Source organism: Rhinichthys klamathensis, unplaced genomic scaffold, assembly GCF_029890125.1.
Source record: "Rhinichthys klamathensis goyatoka isolate OS25496 unplaced genomic scaffold, OSU_Roscu_1.1 h1tg000082l_1, whole genome shotgun sequence".
Taxonomy (NCBI): domain Eukaryota; kingdom Metazoa; phylum Chordata; class Actinopteri; order Cypriniformes; family Leuciscidae; genus Rhinichthys; species Rhinichthys klamathensis.
In genome coordinates this window covers 2,278,552-2,294,079 of record NW_026606624.1, presented here as the reverse complement: position 1 = coordinate 2,294,079, position 15,528 = coordinate 2,278,552, and the positions used below count along the sequence as shown (strand labels likewise).

At 34.9% G+C, this 15,528-nt stretch overlaps 2 protein-coding genes across 2 annotated transcripts; both read left to right on the top strand.

Moving 5' to 3' along the window:
• Nucleotides 1-6,716: 6,716 nt before the first annotated feature.
• Nucleotides 6,717-10,041, top strand: dynlrb1 (dynein, light chain, roadblock-type 1). The gene is made up of 4 exons (XM_056251340.1): nucleotides 6,717-6,792; nucleotides 7,133-7,208; nucleotides 7,347-7,514; nucleotides 9,655-10,041. Exons 1-4 carry the CDS (start codon nucleotides 6,790-6,792, stop codon nucleotides 9,696-9,698), a joined length of 291 nt encoding a protein of 96 aa, XP_056107315.1. The 5' UTR covers nucleotides 6,717-6,789; the 3' UTR covers nucleotides 9,699-10,041.
• A 299-nt stretch (nucleotides 10,042-10,340) lies between these two features.
• Nucleotides 10,341-14,924, top strand: map1lc3a (microtubule-associated protein 1 light chain 3 alpha). The gene is made up of 4 exons (XM_056251425.1): nucleotides 10,341-10,502; nucleotides 11,999-12,054; nucleotides 12,433-12,539; nucleotides 13,926-14,924. The coding sequence occupies exons 1-4, from the start codon at nucleotides 10,463-10,465 to the stop codon at nucleotides 14,086-14,088; spliced, it is 366 nt and encodes a 121-aa protein (XP_056107400.1). The 5' UTR covers nucleotides 10,341-10,462; the 3' UTR covers nucleotides 14,089-14,924.
• The last annotated feature ends 604 nt before the right edge of the window (nucleotides 14,925-15,528 follow it).

Below are 15,528 nucleotides of genomic sequence, written 5' to 3'. Positions count from 1 at the left end.
TTTGACTGAGAAAGCCAAAGAAAAGAGCAGAAGCAGGAGACGAAGTGATGATAATAAAAATATGTTTATAACATAATTTGCGTGTGTCTCAACGCTCAGACTTCGTCTGGCCAGTACAATTCCAACAAGTGTTATTATACCAAGAGAAAAACAATGGAAAATTACTGCGTCACAACATCGTCCTGTGATGTTAAAAACCTTGAAATGACATTCTCTTATCTCCTAAGACAAACATCCCTTTAAACCACACAATCATGAGTTTAAACTCAAACTAAAGCTGTATCTTTTGGAGCGTGCATTTATTTAAATTTAAATTGATCTGTGTTTTCTTTTGCAGTCCGAATGATATTTCTTTATTTTATTTTTTCTTAAATATTGTTGGATTTATGGTATGTGAAGCACAGTGGTCAACTTCTGTTGTGTTTACTTGAAGAAAGAAAGAAAGAAAGAAAGAAAGAAAGAAAGAAAGAAAGAAAGAAAGAAAGAAAGAAAGAAAGAAAGAAAGAAAGAAAGAAAGAAAGAAAGAAAGAAAGAAAGAAAGAAAGAAAGAAAGAAAGAAAGAAAGAAAGAAAGAAAGAAAGAAAGAAAGAAAGAAAGAAAGAAAGAAAGAAAGAAAGAAAGAAAGAAAGAAAGAAAGAAAGAAAGAAAGAAAGAAAGAAAGAAAGAAAGAAAGAAAGAAAGAAAGAAAGAAAGAATAACAATATGAATAAATGAAGGACAGAAAACACCTGCAAAAAGAACTGGTGCTTTGAAGTGGTGATGGCGGGAAAAAAGGCCTCCACACCAATAGGTGTCAGTATGAAGCCCTCTTATTCATGGGATTAATAAAAGCCAGATAGACGACGTGTGCAAATTGAATGTAGCTTTTAATATAAAATCCATTTAAACCTATAGCCAATGCAATGCGCAAAACAATGTGTGAGGCCTTATATTTATTTCTAATGTTATGCTCAAGATATACAGTACATTTCTTCCACACATTGATCCACAATGTGATGTGGGCAGGGCTTGTGCAAAGGGAGCTACGGGAAATGTTGAGATGTAAATCAAATATGAGAGAAACATAAAAATCTTATAATGCTCATCTGCACATTTGGCATCCATCCTGATTCCTGTGTCTGGTTTGTGTGGTTCTCTCATAGCTGTCTATTGCTTAGTCTGTGCTGCAGTTCCTGACAGGCCACTGAGGCTGTTCAGAGTCAAAATAAATTAGCTTGACATTAATTGACATTAATAGCCATTGTTTGTGTCACAATCATTTAAAATAAAAGATCAGAGAGAGAAGGTAAATGTCATCCCTAATGAGGGCAAGTGGAAAGAAGCACTTTATTGCACAAATGGAAAGTTTAAAACAGTGATAAGAATGGAAGGGATCCATTTTGTCAATCTCTGAGACAGCAGTGACTAAATTTTGCAGAAGACTGCAGGACAGACCCAAGATAAGAGTAAAAGCAACAGTTTTTGTGCCCATCAGTTAAAGAAGTAATTTACAATGCCCGTATTTGTATATATATATATAGGCCTATATAATATATATATATATAGCCTATATCAACAACTAAAGAAAGTTGGTAGAGTATATGTTTGCATGTGATTTCATTAAACCCAATTCGATCTTTTCTTGTAAATCTTTTGCACATACCTCAAACCAAGGAAAAGAAGATAATGTTTTTTAACCATATATGAACTTTAGATTTGATTTAATTAAAAGCTGAATATACAGCAAAAGCGGATGTTTTGTCTGAACAGCCGTGGCGTTTTGAAATGAGAGGTCATGACATGACGTAACTGCATCGTTTTATGATGTTGATGTCTTGGCACAGAGTAATTCACAGTTTGAATAGTTTGAATTAAAACTAGCATGTTTGTGTCCATACAAATATGTGAGCATGTAAATATATTGTTATTTTCTGTTCATGTGAAACTATTAAGTAAGTACGTCACATCTAGTTGTTTAACAGACTTCTGTCTAACTTTGGCCCTGAATTCAATGTAAACAGGACACACTGAAATTTGGACATTTGGCAAACAAACAGCATTTCTGTTGAAATGTGACCGATATTTAGTTGGTGTCATTCTGATCTTGTTTATCTTGTTTATATAGACATTCAAGAACATTGCAGACGTTGCTGAACAGTTAATTTGCCACATCATTTCTTTATTTTACTCTAAATAAAGGTAGATTTACAGGAAGGCAAATGACTTATTATCTATATAAATTAAGGTAAAGTTGCTTTATAGAAAAATGGAAATCTGAAATCTGATATAGTGTCCACAATCAGCAGTGTAGAAAATTGGGAACAACTGTTATTGTGTTCTGCTTGTACGTGTTTTATCAAGTTTTGCAATGTTGATAACTGTGGAAACGCATCATCACGGTCTGTCCCTTGCATCTGTGACTCAACTCTAGCCACGGTTTTGTACGTAGTTTGTTTAGCATCATGTCATTGTCTTCAGTAATGTCAGTTACACAAGATATTGAAATGTGAAAAGGGTCCATAGAGTTGAATCATAGTTATACATATAGTTAGATAGTGTTTACACCGCTATTCAATCTTAACAAACAGGGACAGACAACACCGAGTTGCTGCTGCAGGGCTAGATTCTGCTGTTTTCTTTAAGCTTTGGTAATGATTTCCAGGGATGGCAAAAGCTGTTTGGCGATGGACCTGCAATTGAAGGACAGTATGATAAGCAGCTGCGGACTGAACCAACAGCTAGTCTGAGATGTAAGATACAAGCATGCCATTTTCTTTTTGACTCATGCAAACATGTTAATTATTGCCCAAGTTAGAAGAGCATTTGTATGTGCATGCCCTGAAGCACATAGAAACAATCCATAGTGTATATCCATTATCAAATGTAAACCCAAATGTAAACGTGAAAAAGCTCAAATGTAAATATCATGCATCCTGTTAGTGCAGCTTTAGGTGAGATCTTAAATGTTATTTATAGCCGGTAAGGAATCCACTTTTTTACTAGTCAAGAATTTGACATGAAACAGAGAATCATTAGTGACGCTTTCACGTTGTAAAATGTAGATATCTGGGAGCAGAGCCATGTTCCCTCAGGAGAAAACCACCTTTTAAAAGCGAGCTTTGTGTGCAGTTTTACTAACTCCTACACATTCAGTGTCGAGCACCTCCTGGTCCTCTTCGTTATCTCCTTGTCACGTAATTAATACTTTTACTTCACATTCAGAGACATTGAACTCTCAGATTCCCGCTAAAATAATGTTAAGATACGAGCTTTCTTCAGACACACATTGCCTGACTTTTACCAAACAAAGGCCAAACTGCAACTCTATTAATATGACAAAGCCAACATGAACATTTTCAAACTGTGTAAAAATCCCTGTCTCTTATTCATATGTAACTGGACACCACCTATTGCCCAATAGGGGTTGTCTCATCTTGTCTATGACTACTGTCAGGGTGAGGAAATGTGATCCAGTGACTATAACACACCAAAGTATAGTTCAAACCCTTTAAAAAACAACACACTTGTTCCTCTTTTCTTCTTTCCAGGATAATAAAAAAAAATGTATTGGCTCCAGAGGTGGACAAAGTACACAACTTCCTTACTTGAGTGCCAGTACAGATACTACTGGTCAAATAATACTCTGTTACAAGTAAAAGTTGTAAAGACAGATTTTTACTTAAGTAAAAGTACAGAAGCAGGCTTCTTGTTTTTAACTATATCAAAAGTAAAAAGTAAATGTCAATGCATTGTTTTATTGTTGCTGTATTGATGTATGTAATACTTACTGTACCTTATGCCTCTGAATCTATGTCTGCATACCTACCCTCATATCAATATCAAATTTATTTCTAGAACACAGTTCCAGTAGTGGGATTGAATGTGAGATTGAATAAGTGCACTCAATATCGTACACAATGGTTTCGGACACCCAAATGGCTGTTTCCTCAAATAGTGCCCTATTTAAAGTTTTTTGGCTTTTAGTATGAATATGTTAGCCTTACTGTTATCTATAAGCTAGTGCAGGGTTCTCAAGTTTTATCAAAAGCTTGGAGTGAGATCACATGCGGTTAGGGGAGGAGCCCCAGTGGAGCCCCGCCCCCCAATTTGACCCATTGTTCATAATTAACCAGCACAAAATAAAATTATACCAATTGGTAAATCTGATAAAATGACAGAGCAATTCATCACATCAAATATACTCTTTAATGTTATATTTCAAAATGACTAAAATACAACAAATTGCTCCAAACAGTTTGGAAAAACAAATCTTTTTGCATTTTTCCCTGACATCTTTGAAAAATACAAATGCAATGGCAATGATTAATGTATGTTTTTGACAGGATATAAAATATTACCCAGAGCACTCTGCCTTAATACATGTAGCCTTAATGTTACTAGAAAGACTATTAATACAGTATAATATATAATTTAAAATAAAATTCAATTCTTCAATAAACTTCATTCCTTCCCATAGGCTACCCACTAACATTTCCCTTAGCAAAAGCTTCTGGCTTGGTTGCAAAGTAGTTGTAGAGTTTTTGACTGCACAAATAGTAATGTATTTGGCTATATATTAAATGTTCTAGCCTAAAAATGTTAGACGAGCTTTCTTCCAACTTACCTTCTCCATCACGACCTATGATCACGACGTGTGTTCGCGCGATATTGTTAACGAACGTACGGTGGCCGAGAATGTGTGTGCGTACGTTCGCGCCATCTATGCGTTCGCGCGATGACCGAGAATGTTCCGTCAACTTCCGTGTGTTCGCGCATCTATGTTGCCTAGTAACGACCGCAATCTGGCCGAGATACGGACGCGCTGGCGGCAGGAAACTTCACTTTGTGTGCCTGCGCCTCGTATACAACGTTATATAAAGCTTGCAGGACAACTTGGTTGGCATTGCCTTTTCAGCGTGAGAAATACATGGTGTGGCGTGTGAGCGTGTGAACTGGTTGAATTGCGTGTGTCTCGAGTCACGGCCAATGCGTGAGACTTGAGAACCCTGGGGCTAGTGGGCTCCAAAACAATGATAAAATTTGCATTTAGAAGACCGAACCCAACGTTGAAAATGAAAACCAGGTTGATGTCAGAATCCAACACCAGATTGATCCACATTAATCTCCAACGTTGGACAGATGTTGTATGTGGTTGTAAAATCGGGTTGACGTCAGAAACCAACATCAGTCGGGTTCTGACGTCATCCCGACTTTCACTTCCGACCAAAATGCAACACCTGCAACCAAAATCATCCCCTGACTGACGTTACTACTTTCTACTCAAGGACCTTGGCAGAATTTTAGTGGACTAAAAAGTATGATATTTGTCTTTCAAATAGTGAAGTTAAAGTGAAAAGTTTGCAGAAAAAATAAGTACACTTTTTGAGTATCTGTACTTTACTTGAGTATTACAGTACTCAAGTAAATGTACTTTGTTACTGTCCACCTCTGCTTGGCTCAAAAAGTCTCAGATAAAACAATTCTAATAAATAGCCTAAGTGAATGAATAAATTAGCACATTTTAATTTGTAAAATCCTATACTAGCAAATTTAACAGCTGTTTATGATGGTTTACACAGCTGCTTATTTTCTCACATGGCCATGTTTTGCTTTCTGGTTGTATGTGGAAAATACAACTATATGAAGCATATATGAAGTGTGTGGTTATATACTTCCTTTTTTTGGTTGTAGAACACACTCGGCACAATGAGGTTTTGTAAACCACCGTGAGAAAAAAATGGTCACAAACTGTTAGATTACCTAATTCAGTTTTAATAAATAGATAGTGCAGATAAAACCAAAGTTAATTGTATAATCAGATCATGTGAAAATACTGCCAACTTTGTGTTTTGTTATTTTGTTACTCCATCACATGGTCATTCTATGATATTTGCTTTAAATTTACCCAAATGTGAGGCGCCATGCACCCCCTCCGTCATGCATGTCTGCACATATGGAACGAGTCAAAGTTTCCATGTGTATGCTAAGAGTAGAGCTGACCTAGCAGTAGTTCTTAAGCGGAAAACCTGAGGCAAAGTTTGGAAAGGAAGTAAATGACCTCATAAATCCACAGTGCCTGTTCATGTCTCTCACACTCATCAGACCATACCTGTACCATCTTTACAGTGGTTATGCAACCTCATTTTCATTTGTTCCTATCCACAAATCAGTCCAATTAAACCTTTATTTTTTTCTCACCAGTCAGTAGGCTATAACTTGCAGCATGCTCACTTTTTTTTAAGCATGTCTAGACATTAAATTGAACCACAGGGGGGTTCAGTAAACATTCAAGCCGAACAAGTCTGTCATTGAACTGCTTTTTATTCCATCTGTCATCTGTCATGTCACTTTGGGCAATATACGTTTTAGTACAGTAGGCTAGTTAAAAAAGTTTACTTTTATTTAGCCTACTCTGTTTTTTTTTTTTTTTTTTACCCACTTATGGAAACTAGAGGTAGTCCCTTTTAATATAAAATAGCAAACATCTACTTCACACCATCAAAGACTGAAGAACTTCCTAGAAAATCAAGAAACTGCCACATTTTGTTTGTTTGTTTTCCAGCTAGACATTATAAAAAAAGCATGCATATTCATGTTAACCTCAAAGTATATGTATAATAATAGATCTAAAAGCACTAGTTTGTAGTAAAATACCTTTTTGTTAAAATTTGAACTCGCAGTAAGTGACCTGCTTTCCTCCAGTCCAGCGGATGGCAGTAAAGTATAACCGACCGTTCACATACTACATGTTTCTAGTTCCGGAGTTTGCACCATCAATCATAGCAACGAAAACACCGACTTACCTTCACAATGGCAAGTACATTTTACCATTTATACTTGATCAAATGGTGCTATAATCGAAAGTACATGTTTGTTAGCTTGTCATTGTCTCGGTTAAGGTTTTTGTGGGCTAACATTGAATGCAGGGCGTTGTCATTTACGAGATGGCCCGTATAGTAACGTTAGCCAACTACTGCTCGAGTAAAAATAAAAAATAAACAATGGCAAAAATACGTTGTTGTTTTTTTAAAGAGACTCATTTAGTGATTTCACAGTGCGACTGTTCCGAAGGATATTAGATATTAAGCTATGACATAAAGCTGGTTTTACTGTTAATTTGGCTGTTTTAATCCATAAAGCGTTTATGTTGCAGGCTGAGGTGGATGAGACGATGAAAAGGCTCCAGAATCAGAAAGGAGTACAAGGAATCATCATTGTTAATGCAGAAGGTATCTGGCACATGAGAAATGTTGCAGCTGTTATGTATATTTTAGTTTGGTTGTCATGTGCTTCAGCATGGAACTGATCAAACAAAGAGATCTTTGTTGTTGTATCTGCAGTTTTCCCTATGTGCTCTCTTTTAATAGGCATCCCCATTAAAAGCACCCTTGACAACGCAAGCACAGTCCAGTATGCTGGTAATATCCACCAGTTGCTCATGAAAGCTCGGGGAATAGTGAGGGACATCGACCCTCAGAATGATCTCACCTTTCTTAGAATTCGATCAAAGAAGAATGAGGTCATGATTGCCCCAGGTAAAGAAAAGTGCACTTATGTAATGCTAGTTAGTTATTTAGGTTAGTGCAGTGGTTCTCAAACAGGGGGCCTCAGCAAACCTCCAAATTATATATATATTATTAATACAATAATTATTATGGTCATATTTAATATTAGGTGTCCTTAACTACTATTTTCTTACATAAAAAAATAAGTAGAATCTACTTATTGTGTTCATTGTATTGCAAAAGACTTTCGTTGCTATCGAGGTGCTGTACGGGTAAGGTTAGGGACAGGTTTTGGGGAATGGGTAGGTTTAAGGGTGGTGTAAGGGAAGGGTCAACAGTGTAATTATAGATGAAATTACAGCAATGAATTACAGCTGTAATTAAATGCAGGGATTTTAAAAAAGATAAGTACAATGGGAAAAAAAACTGTATGTACACAATAAAAATGTACACAATAAATTCATTGTATCAAATTATTAATTTTAATGTTAGTTCATAGTTGTTAAAGACACCTAATATAAAGTGGGACCATTATTATTATTATATTAAAACAATCTAACTTGATTAAAATTCCCCCCCAAAAATAAAAGTTAAGTAAATGTTAATGCAGGTAATGTAAACTGAAATCATTTTTTTTTTTTTTTTTTTTTTTAGAATTGTGGTTAATTGATTAATTGACCTATATCAACAGTCCGAATCTGGCTCCATGAAACATACCTTAAACATTAACTGTCACCATCCCGGTAGCGGGATATTTAAGTTTACTTCAATATTGTTCTAATAAATCCTAATCTAATCATGGCAAACTATATATCGTTGGAAAGGTCTAAGAGTCAAGAATACATATATGTTGATGATTTTGCAGAAAAATATATGTTGGAAGAGTAATGGATTAATATATGACAAGAGTGCGCATCAAAAAAAATCTGTATCATTACAGGTGTTTTCACCTTTGTAACAAAAAGTCAACAACTACACTTTTAATCATTCAAACTTTGATTTGCATGCTAAAAGTTCACAATAAAACATATATAATCTAGTATTTGTCAATAAAAAATTATAAAATAATATTATCCTCTAAAAAGTATATTATATATTATCCTCTAAAATATAATATTATCTTTTTTATCACCTTTTTTATTACATCACATATTTTAGTAGTTATCATAAATTAGGTCTCGTTTGAAAGCTTACGAACTCAGAATTCATCCTGTGAAAACCGTTTTGAAATTGGACGTTGCGTTACCATAGAAACAGTATTTTTTTTATTAGGCCCCTCCCCTTTTGGGCATCATATTTCATCATTTATTATCAAAAATGTTCTAATCTTGACAAAACACATATTGTCAGAAAGGTCTGAGTCTCAAGGTTCCATATTTAGTGACAGAAGTGATATTTGGATAGAAATGTATTAATTTGTTATGGCAGAATGCATACAATTAAATTCAATGGAATGCAATGGCACCCGGTGGGTATTATTGGTATTACGCCTAAACAAAATCTCATGGGAACTTCAATTTTTGTGATATCAACTTCAAATTTGGAACACAACTTGGTTAGATATATGGCTTTGACTTTCTGTCATTTTTAGGCTGAAACCTATATTAATTTATATATATTTTAATAAAAGAAAAAATATATATTTTATTATATTTTCATAACAATAAACTTAAACTTCAATAACTTTTATATAATTTAATTCTATTAATTTATTCCACTTCAACAATAATCTGGCAAGTGTCGTCTTTTAAATGAGACCAACCGTAAGTCTTTAGTCCAAAGGGTTCATGAATTACAAGCGTTTAAATTTGGGTAGTGCATTTTCACATCAATTCTCAAAAAGGGGGGTGACAGTTAAGAGGTTAAACAAATTCAATTACATTTATCGCATGTTTTTTCCAGATCACGTAGATTGAAAAAAAGTATTGAATCTCAGTGTTAAAGGAAAAATTATGGAATCCTCTTTTAATTTGCATTTCTAAAAATGCTAAGTGGTGATCATTTTGTAAATAAAAGCTAACCAGATGAGGGTTGAATATGTCTTAATATTGTATTTTTGCTGCCTATCTGCACAAAGCCAAATATGTGTCTGGTATTTATCTGACATAGACTGATGAATATGATCATACATTAGTACTGTAATTTTTTTTTTCTTCTGTTCTCTTTACAGACAAGGACTATTTCCTGATCGTCATTCAAAATCCTACAGAGTAGTCCTGAATTCTTCATAGTTGTATTGCCATAGTATTTTTTTTCTCTCTAAATAACGGCCAAAAGTGTTTCATTTCATATGTTCCAGTAAAGTGAAGTTTATATAGTAACACAGTTACATTAAAGGAAGATGCATCCAGCTTATTATAAATATTAGGTTTGTACTGATTTTGCTTATAATTCCAATCATTTGCCTTTTTTCTGTAATTTATTGTTCTCTCATATTCTCTCTTTTGCAAGTACTCCAGCTGTTCATCATCTATACGCATCAACATGACACTATGACATACTGTACTTGTTTGTCTATGCTAAAAAGGACAATAAAACAACAATGCTTTTCCTTTTATTTATTCTTTGGCTTTGTATTTTCATATGAAATGGAAAGAGTACTCTGCTGTTTGCCATAATTTAAAACATAATGTTTAGATTTATAGACAGATTTGATTGTACGCCAACTACTGATCTGTTAAATTCTGTATAATGTTAAAAAAAACTTAATTACAACGATTATAAGGGATTACTAAAATACAATATAGTTATAGAATGTAAATGTACAAGATTAGCAAAGAAACGTTGTAACTATATTGTTATTGTAGGTCTATACTTAACCCGGGTCCTGCCCCTTTAAATCCTGCTATGACATCACGAACTTTAGTACATTGTCTCGAGCTGTTTTGCTTGCAGTGAGTCAGGAGCTCGAAAAGAAGCGAAGTTGACCGAGAATTCAACATATAATAGCTCATTTTTTACCACATTCAAGTCCAGTTATGCCATCTGACAGACCCTTCAAACAGAGACGGAGCTTTGGTAAGATGAGTTTTATTCTCGCTGTGTCAGCACATGCGTGTTTGTTTATCAGGTTTGTTTTCGTCCCTAGCCTGCTAGCAGCTTTGTGACACAGTGTTTGCGATTTTTCTATAAAGCTTTAAATGGTTGTGAAACGATTTTAGAGACAGTTAGAGATTAATATAAGTTTAAACGACGGGTTTCAACCAAACCGACAGAGGTTGCTATCCAGTGAGGTAAGTTAACGTTAGCCTGACTCGAAGGCCTCCTGTTTAAATAACAACAACAGCTTTAATCCACAGTTTATTCAGCTGATTTCTTAAAGATATAACGTTATTGCTGCGTTGTCCTTTCCACATTTAAACTGCCATCTAGCTTTTAGGAAGATAAAACTTTAAAATTAACATATATATGATACACATTTTTTTCATACTGATTACTAGTATTATTGTCTAACAGGTGATATTAAATTAAACAAGTAGTCTATTTTATGAATAAAAATTGTGTTTAATAACAACATTAAAGAAATGGATGGACAGTACTCGTGTTGGTGAAATGATGCTGTAATTTGAGCTTTTTCTCATAGTCCAGACTGAGGACGGGGAGGGAGGAGCATAAAACCCTTGCATAATCTTCCTAAACATAACAAACAACATAGATCTGCTGTTTTAAACACATCTGTAAGTGTCAGGGTCAATATGTTCTGCAGACGCTCTCAAATTTGTCCAGCTTTTGGGATTATGTAATTGACATGAATGACCCTGACATGGGATCAGTTAAAGGGATAGTTCACCCAAAAATGAAAATTCTGCCATTAATCACTCACCCTCATGTCATTCCAAACCCGTAAGACTTTCGTTCATCTTCAGAACACAAATGAAGATCTCTTTGATGAAATCTGAGAACTTTCTGTCCCTCCGTTGACAGCTACACAACTTTTTTGAAGTGTCAAAGTGGTTGTTGCGTAGCTGTCAATGGAGGGACAGGAATCTTATTCTGGTGTCACCATTGTCCTGTGCATTGGGTTACCAGCATCAAGCCCAAGCCTATTCATTTACACCCACAATGTAATATCAAATTTAGCATCTTAATCAACAGTACATTTTTTGTTAACCTCCTTTTATCACATGTCTTGAGTATCGCAATAAATATCATTTTGTGAGTTCAGTATCGTGATATGTATCGAATCGTGACATGAGGGTATTGTTACACCGTTAGTAACAACACATCAGAAATGATCAATCCTTACTAGTTTCCTATGCAAAAGGAATGTTAATTTCCAGTTTCTGCTAAATAGGTTTTCCATAAGTAAATGCTAATGTAGTTAATGATAATGCTGTGAGTGTAGTGTTTTGAGGAATGAGGGAGAGCTACAGTCATGTCAATCGTGGTCTTTCAGTTACATAAACACATCCTAGTATGTCTTTATGTGTTGCAATTAGACTGTTAAAGTGTGGTAATATGCTTATTACAGTCTAAATGAGCATACTCTTTATTTTATTCTTTTTGTTTTTCAGCTGATCGTTGCAAGGAAGTGCAGCAGATACGAGAGCAGCATCCCAATAAAATTCCGGTGAGAAACTCTTTCGTCTTTTGAATGTGTCATAAATGAATTAGGACTGAGTGAAGAAGAGCCTTATTGCTTTCAAGATATCACTTTTGCATGTCAATGTGAGATTTATTTTAAGATGCCATGATTTATTACTCTACACTAGTGGTTTTAACTTCTACGAGGGCCTCAAGATGACTTAAAATTATTTTAAATAAGACAATATTATAAAATAAACTAAAACAACTCTAAATCAATATATTTCGTATTTTAATTTGAAGAAATTTTTTGGAGTTTGCCTTGGAGTAAAAAAGGTTGAGAAACACTGCTCTAGACTTATTTCAAGAGTAGACTATGTCAAAACACTATATCAATTTGTCTTGGTAATATTTTTCCTTACAGGTGATCATTGAGAGATATAAGGGGGAAAAGCAACTTCCTGTCTTGGACAAGACCAAGTTCCTTGTCCCTGACCATGTTAACATGAGTGAGCTGGTAAAGATAATCAGGTAAACATAATATCCAGAATCCAGGATTACTTGTCATTTGGTATCACATACACAGAGAGTATTTTTGACCATGTACAAGTCACTTTGAGCCATAAGTCCCGTGTGTTTCAGCCTCATCCGGTTTGTTTACTCGTCTGGTGGGGTTTTGAAGCAGGGTGGGGGAGGAGAATGCAATGGTGTGCCAATTTTGACTATCTGCTGTGCTCATCATCCACAGGGGACTTCTACGAACACTTTTAAACTGTTCAAACTTGAAAACTGTTTTTCATTGAACAACATCCACAATTCTTTTCCTATATCCATTGTGTTGTATTCTTTTTTAAAACAAGACCCTAGTGAGCTAAAGTTCCTCTAAAGATAAGCTTGCAGCTCAGTGTTGCCTTCCAGGTATTTTAACACGGGCTCAGTCAGATGATCAGACTAAGAACATTTTGTCAGACCCATGCTGCCTATCATACTTCATAATCCTTGGCTACGAGTCATGACTGATTTATTTATAGTTCAGACTTGAAATAATGATTAAGTTATAAGTGTGAAATTTCTGCTGCACTAGCATCACATTTTATGTGGCTACTAACAAAATGAAAAAATATATGGATATATTCCGGGTTCAACAAGTAAAAGTGATCATGAAACGGAAGTTACAATAGTGTTTTCTTCCCCAATGTGACGTTAATCCGAGTGAAACGGCTTCTCGAACAAGAAAAAAAATAAAAAATAGGATCGATTGTTGTGATCTCATGTGAGTGACAGGTTGTCCCGCCCTCGTGCCAGTAAACATGTCATTGTTGCAAGAGGGAGGGGGAAGTCAAGTCATTTTGATGAAAGATTACAAGGGTACATAATAAAAAATAAAAAAAACAGTTCACGGATAAATTACTTAATAAATGCCTCAATATTACATGAAAAAAAACCTAAGAATTGTACATTTTGATTTCATGGTGACTTTAAGCTTATTGAACAGAATTTTGTGGCAAAATATTCAACTCAATCAAGTTTATTAATTTTTTTTAAACTTGTGTATCATTTGAGAAGTCAAAAGCTGTTTAAATAAGTTTTTTTTTTTTTTTTTATGTGTGAAATGACAAAATAGTATCACAAAGTTTAGGATGTTATATATATTTTTTTATATATATACTAAAATCCTGGTATCATGCATATTGCTTACACCTTGTGGTTATACTATTGAAACGGTGAGTATTTTAACGTTTACATATTGGCCCAATTCACTATCATTTATATTATATGTTTTATGAATTTTATTTTTGTGGTAAGCAATAGTATGCCAAAAATGCTGTGGATTGAGCTGAACTTGTACCAAACCCAGACTTGAATGTGCATGTTTTTGTCATTATAATCAGTTATCAAAACGACTCTCTTTCACAGGCGTAGACTGCAGCTCAACCCCACCCAGGCCTTTTTCCTTCTTGTCAATCAGCACAGCATGGTCAGTGTGTCCACCCCTATTTCTGAGATCTACGAACGAGAGAGAGATGAAGATGGCTTCCTCTACATGGTTTACGCCTCCCAGGAGACCTTTGGTTGCTAAGCATGCGTCTCGACCTTTGAGGGAGGGATAGCAGAGGGAAGGAGAGACGCAAACAGGAAGCAGGCTCACCCTAATGTACCCGTTCTTTCTCTCTCTCCATCATCACTGCTCCTCCCTTGCTGGTATGAAACGAAATAAACCCGTTGATTCTTGTCTATGTGACACTACAGTGCAAACCACAGCGTTACTGTAAACACTATTCTGACCCAATTTTAAACTTGGTTGTTTTTCTTTATCAGCTCAGCGTAGGTATTACACTGTTTATACTTTGTATTTGGCCCTAGTAGCTTTTTTCCCCTTGAGTTTTATTACTTTTAGGCCGTTATGTCAAATAATTAGTAACACATGTCGCTGTAAATAGGTGAGAGTGTGTTTTTATTTTATTTGTTTTAGGATTAATTTGTTATTACTTTTTGTTTTCTCGTAGTAATCGTCTGTAGTAGTTACCAGACCTTAGTGGTGCTGGTGTAAGGTTGTAAAATCTTACTTCAGAATTAAGTGCTTATTTAAACCAAGTGATTAATCAAGATGCAGCGTAATTCTCATTAAATTTCCTGTCAGACCCATTCTGTGGTCCTCAAATCAAAACTGTTAGGAGACCAATGGCTCCAAAGGTGTAATTATAACTATCAGAGGGTTTCTGAAGCCTTTATGAGCCTGTGTTTATTTCTGGGCTCCTGTGTAAAAATAACTCATCATTCACTCATTGTAGAATAAAGGTATCGTCTGATGGTAACGGTAGTCAAAAGCCACATTGATCTGTACTGTACACGTGTGAGCCAGAAGAACATCTTTTGGCATACAGTATTCTGCAGTCAGCCTCACGTAATCTTTAGTAGATGCGAATAAAATGCTTTTTTTGCACAATTAAAACATCTAAGAGGACAACTTATTAGAAGTTCAACAATTATAGCACATAATTATATTCTCCTTTATACTTTTTTTCCTCCTGTCACCATACGAGCTGTATGCCTTCTGTTAAATCTCGGATGAAGGGATCGTGATGCCCTACATTGCATGTTTTTTTTCCAAACTTTTTTTTATTGATTTATGCTATAGATTTGTTAATTATTTCAGCTTTATTTAAAGCTAAAAAACTTTTTAGATGTTTTGAAACCAAAAAAAAAAAAACTGAAATATGTATGTTTGAATTGTTTGAAAAACAAGTGCGTGTATAAATCATTGTACGAAATGATTATGATGTGTTATGTTTTTAATTTCTTGAACATATAAGCACTGATGATATATTGTCCAGTACCTTATGTGAAACTCATGAAGTTTATCTAGAAAAAAAACAGGATATTTTCTTCAGTACACATTTGACAAACCAAGTGTTAATCTTCACTGGAGCTTAACAAAAATGCATCACATATTTGTATGATGGGAGAGAGGCACAGACACTGGCAATTATGAAACATACAGTAAGCTATATATTCTGTT

What these genes read in the sequence shown, in the direction of transcription:
- map1lc3a (XM_056251425.1), top strand. Translation starts at nt 10,463, where the DNA reads ATGCCATCTGACAGACCCTTCAAACAGAGACGGAGCTTTG. An exon ending in CAAACAGAGACGGAGCTTTG is followed by an intron (nt 10,503 to 11,998) that starts GTAAGATGAGTT and finishes TTTGTTTTTCAG; the next exon opens with CTGATCGTTGCAAGGAAGTG. An exon ending in AGCATCCCAATAAAATTCCG is followed by an intron (nt 12,055 to 12,432) that starts GTGAGAAACTCT and finishes TTTTCCTTACAG; the next exon opens with GTGATCATTGAGAGATATAA.
- dynlrb1 (XM_056251340.1), top strand. An exon ending in CATCATTGTTAATGCAGAAG is followed by an intron (nt 7,209 to 7,346) that starts GTATCTGGCACA and finishes CTCTTTTAATAG; the next exon opens with GCATCCCCATTAAAAGCACC. An exon ending in TGAGGTCATGATTGCCCCAG is followed by an intron (nt 7,515 to 9,654) that starts GTAAAGAAAAGT and finishes TTCTCTTTACAG; the next exon opens with ACAAGGACTATTTCCTGATC.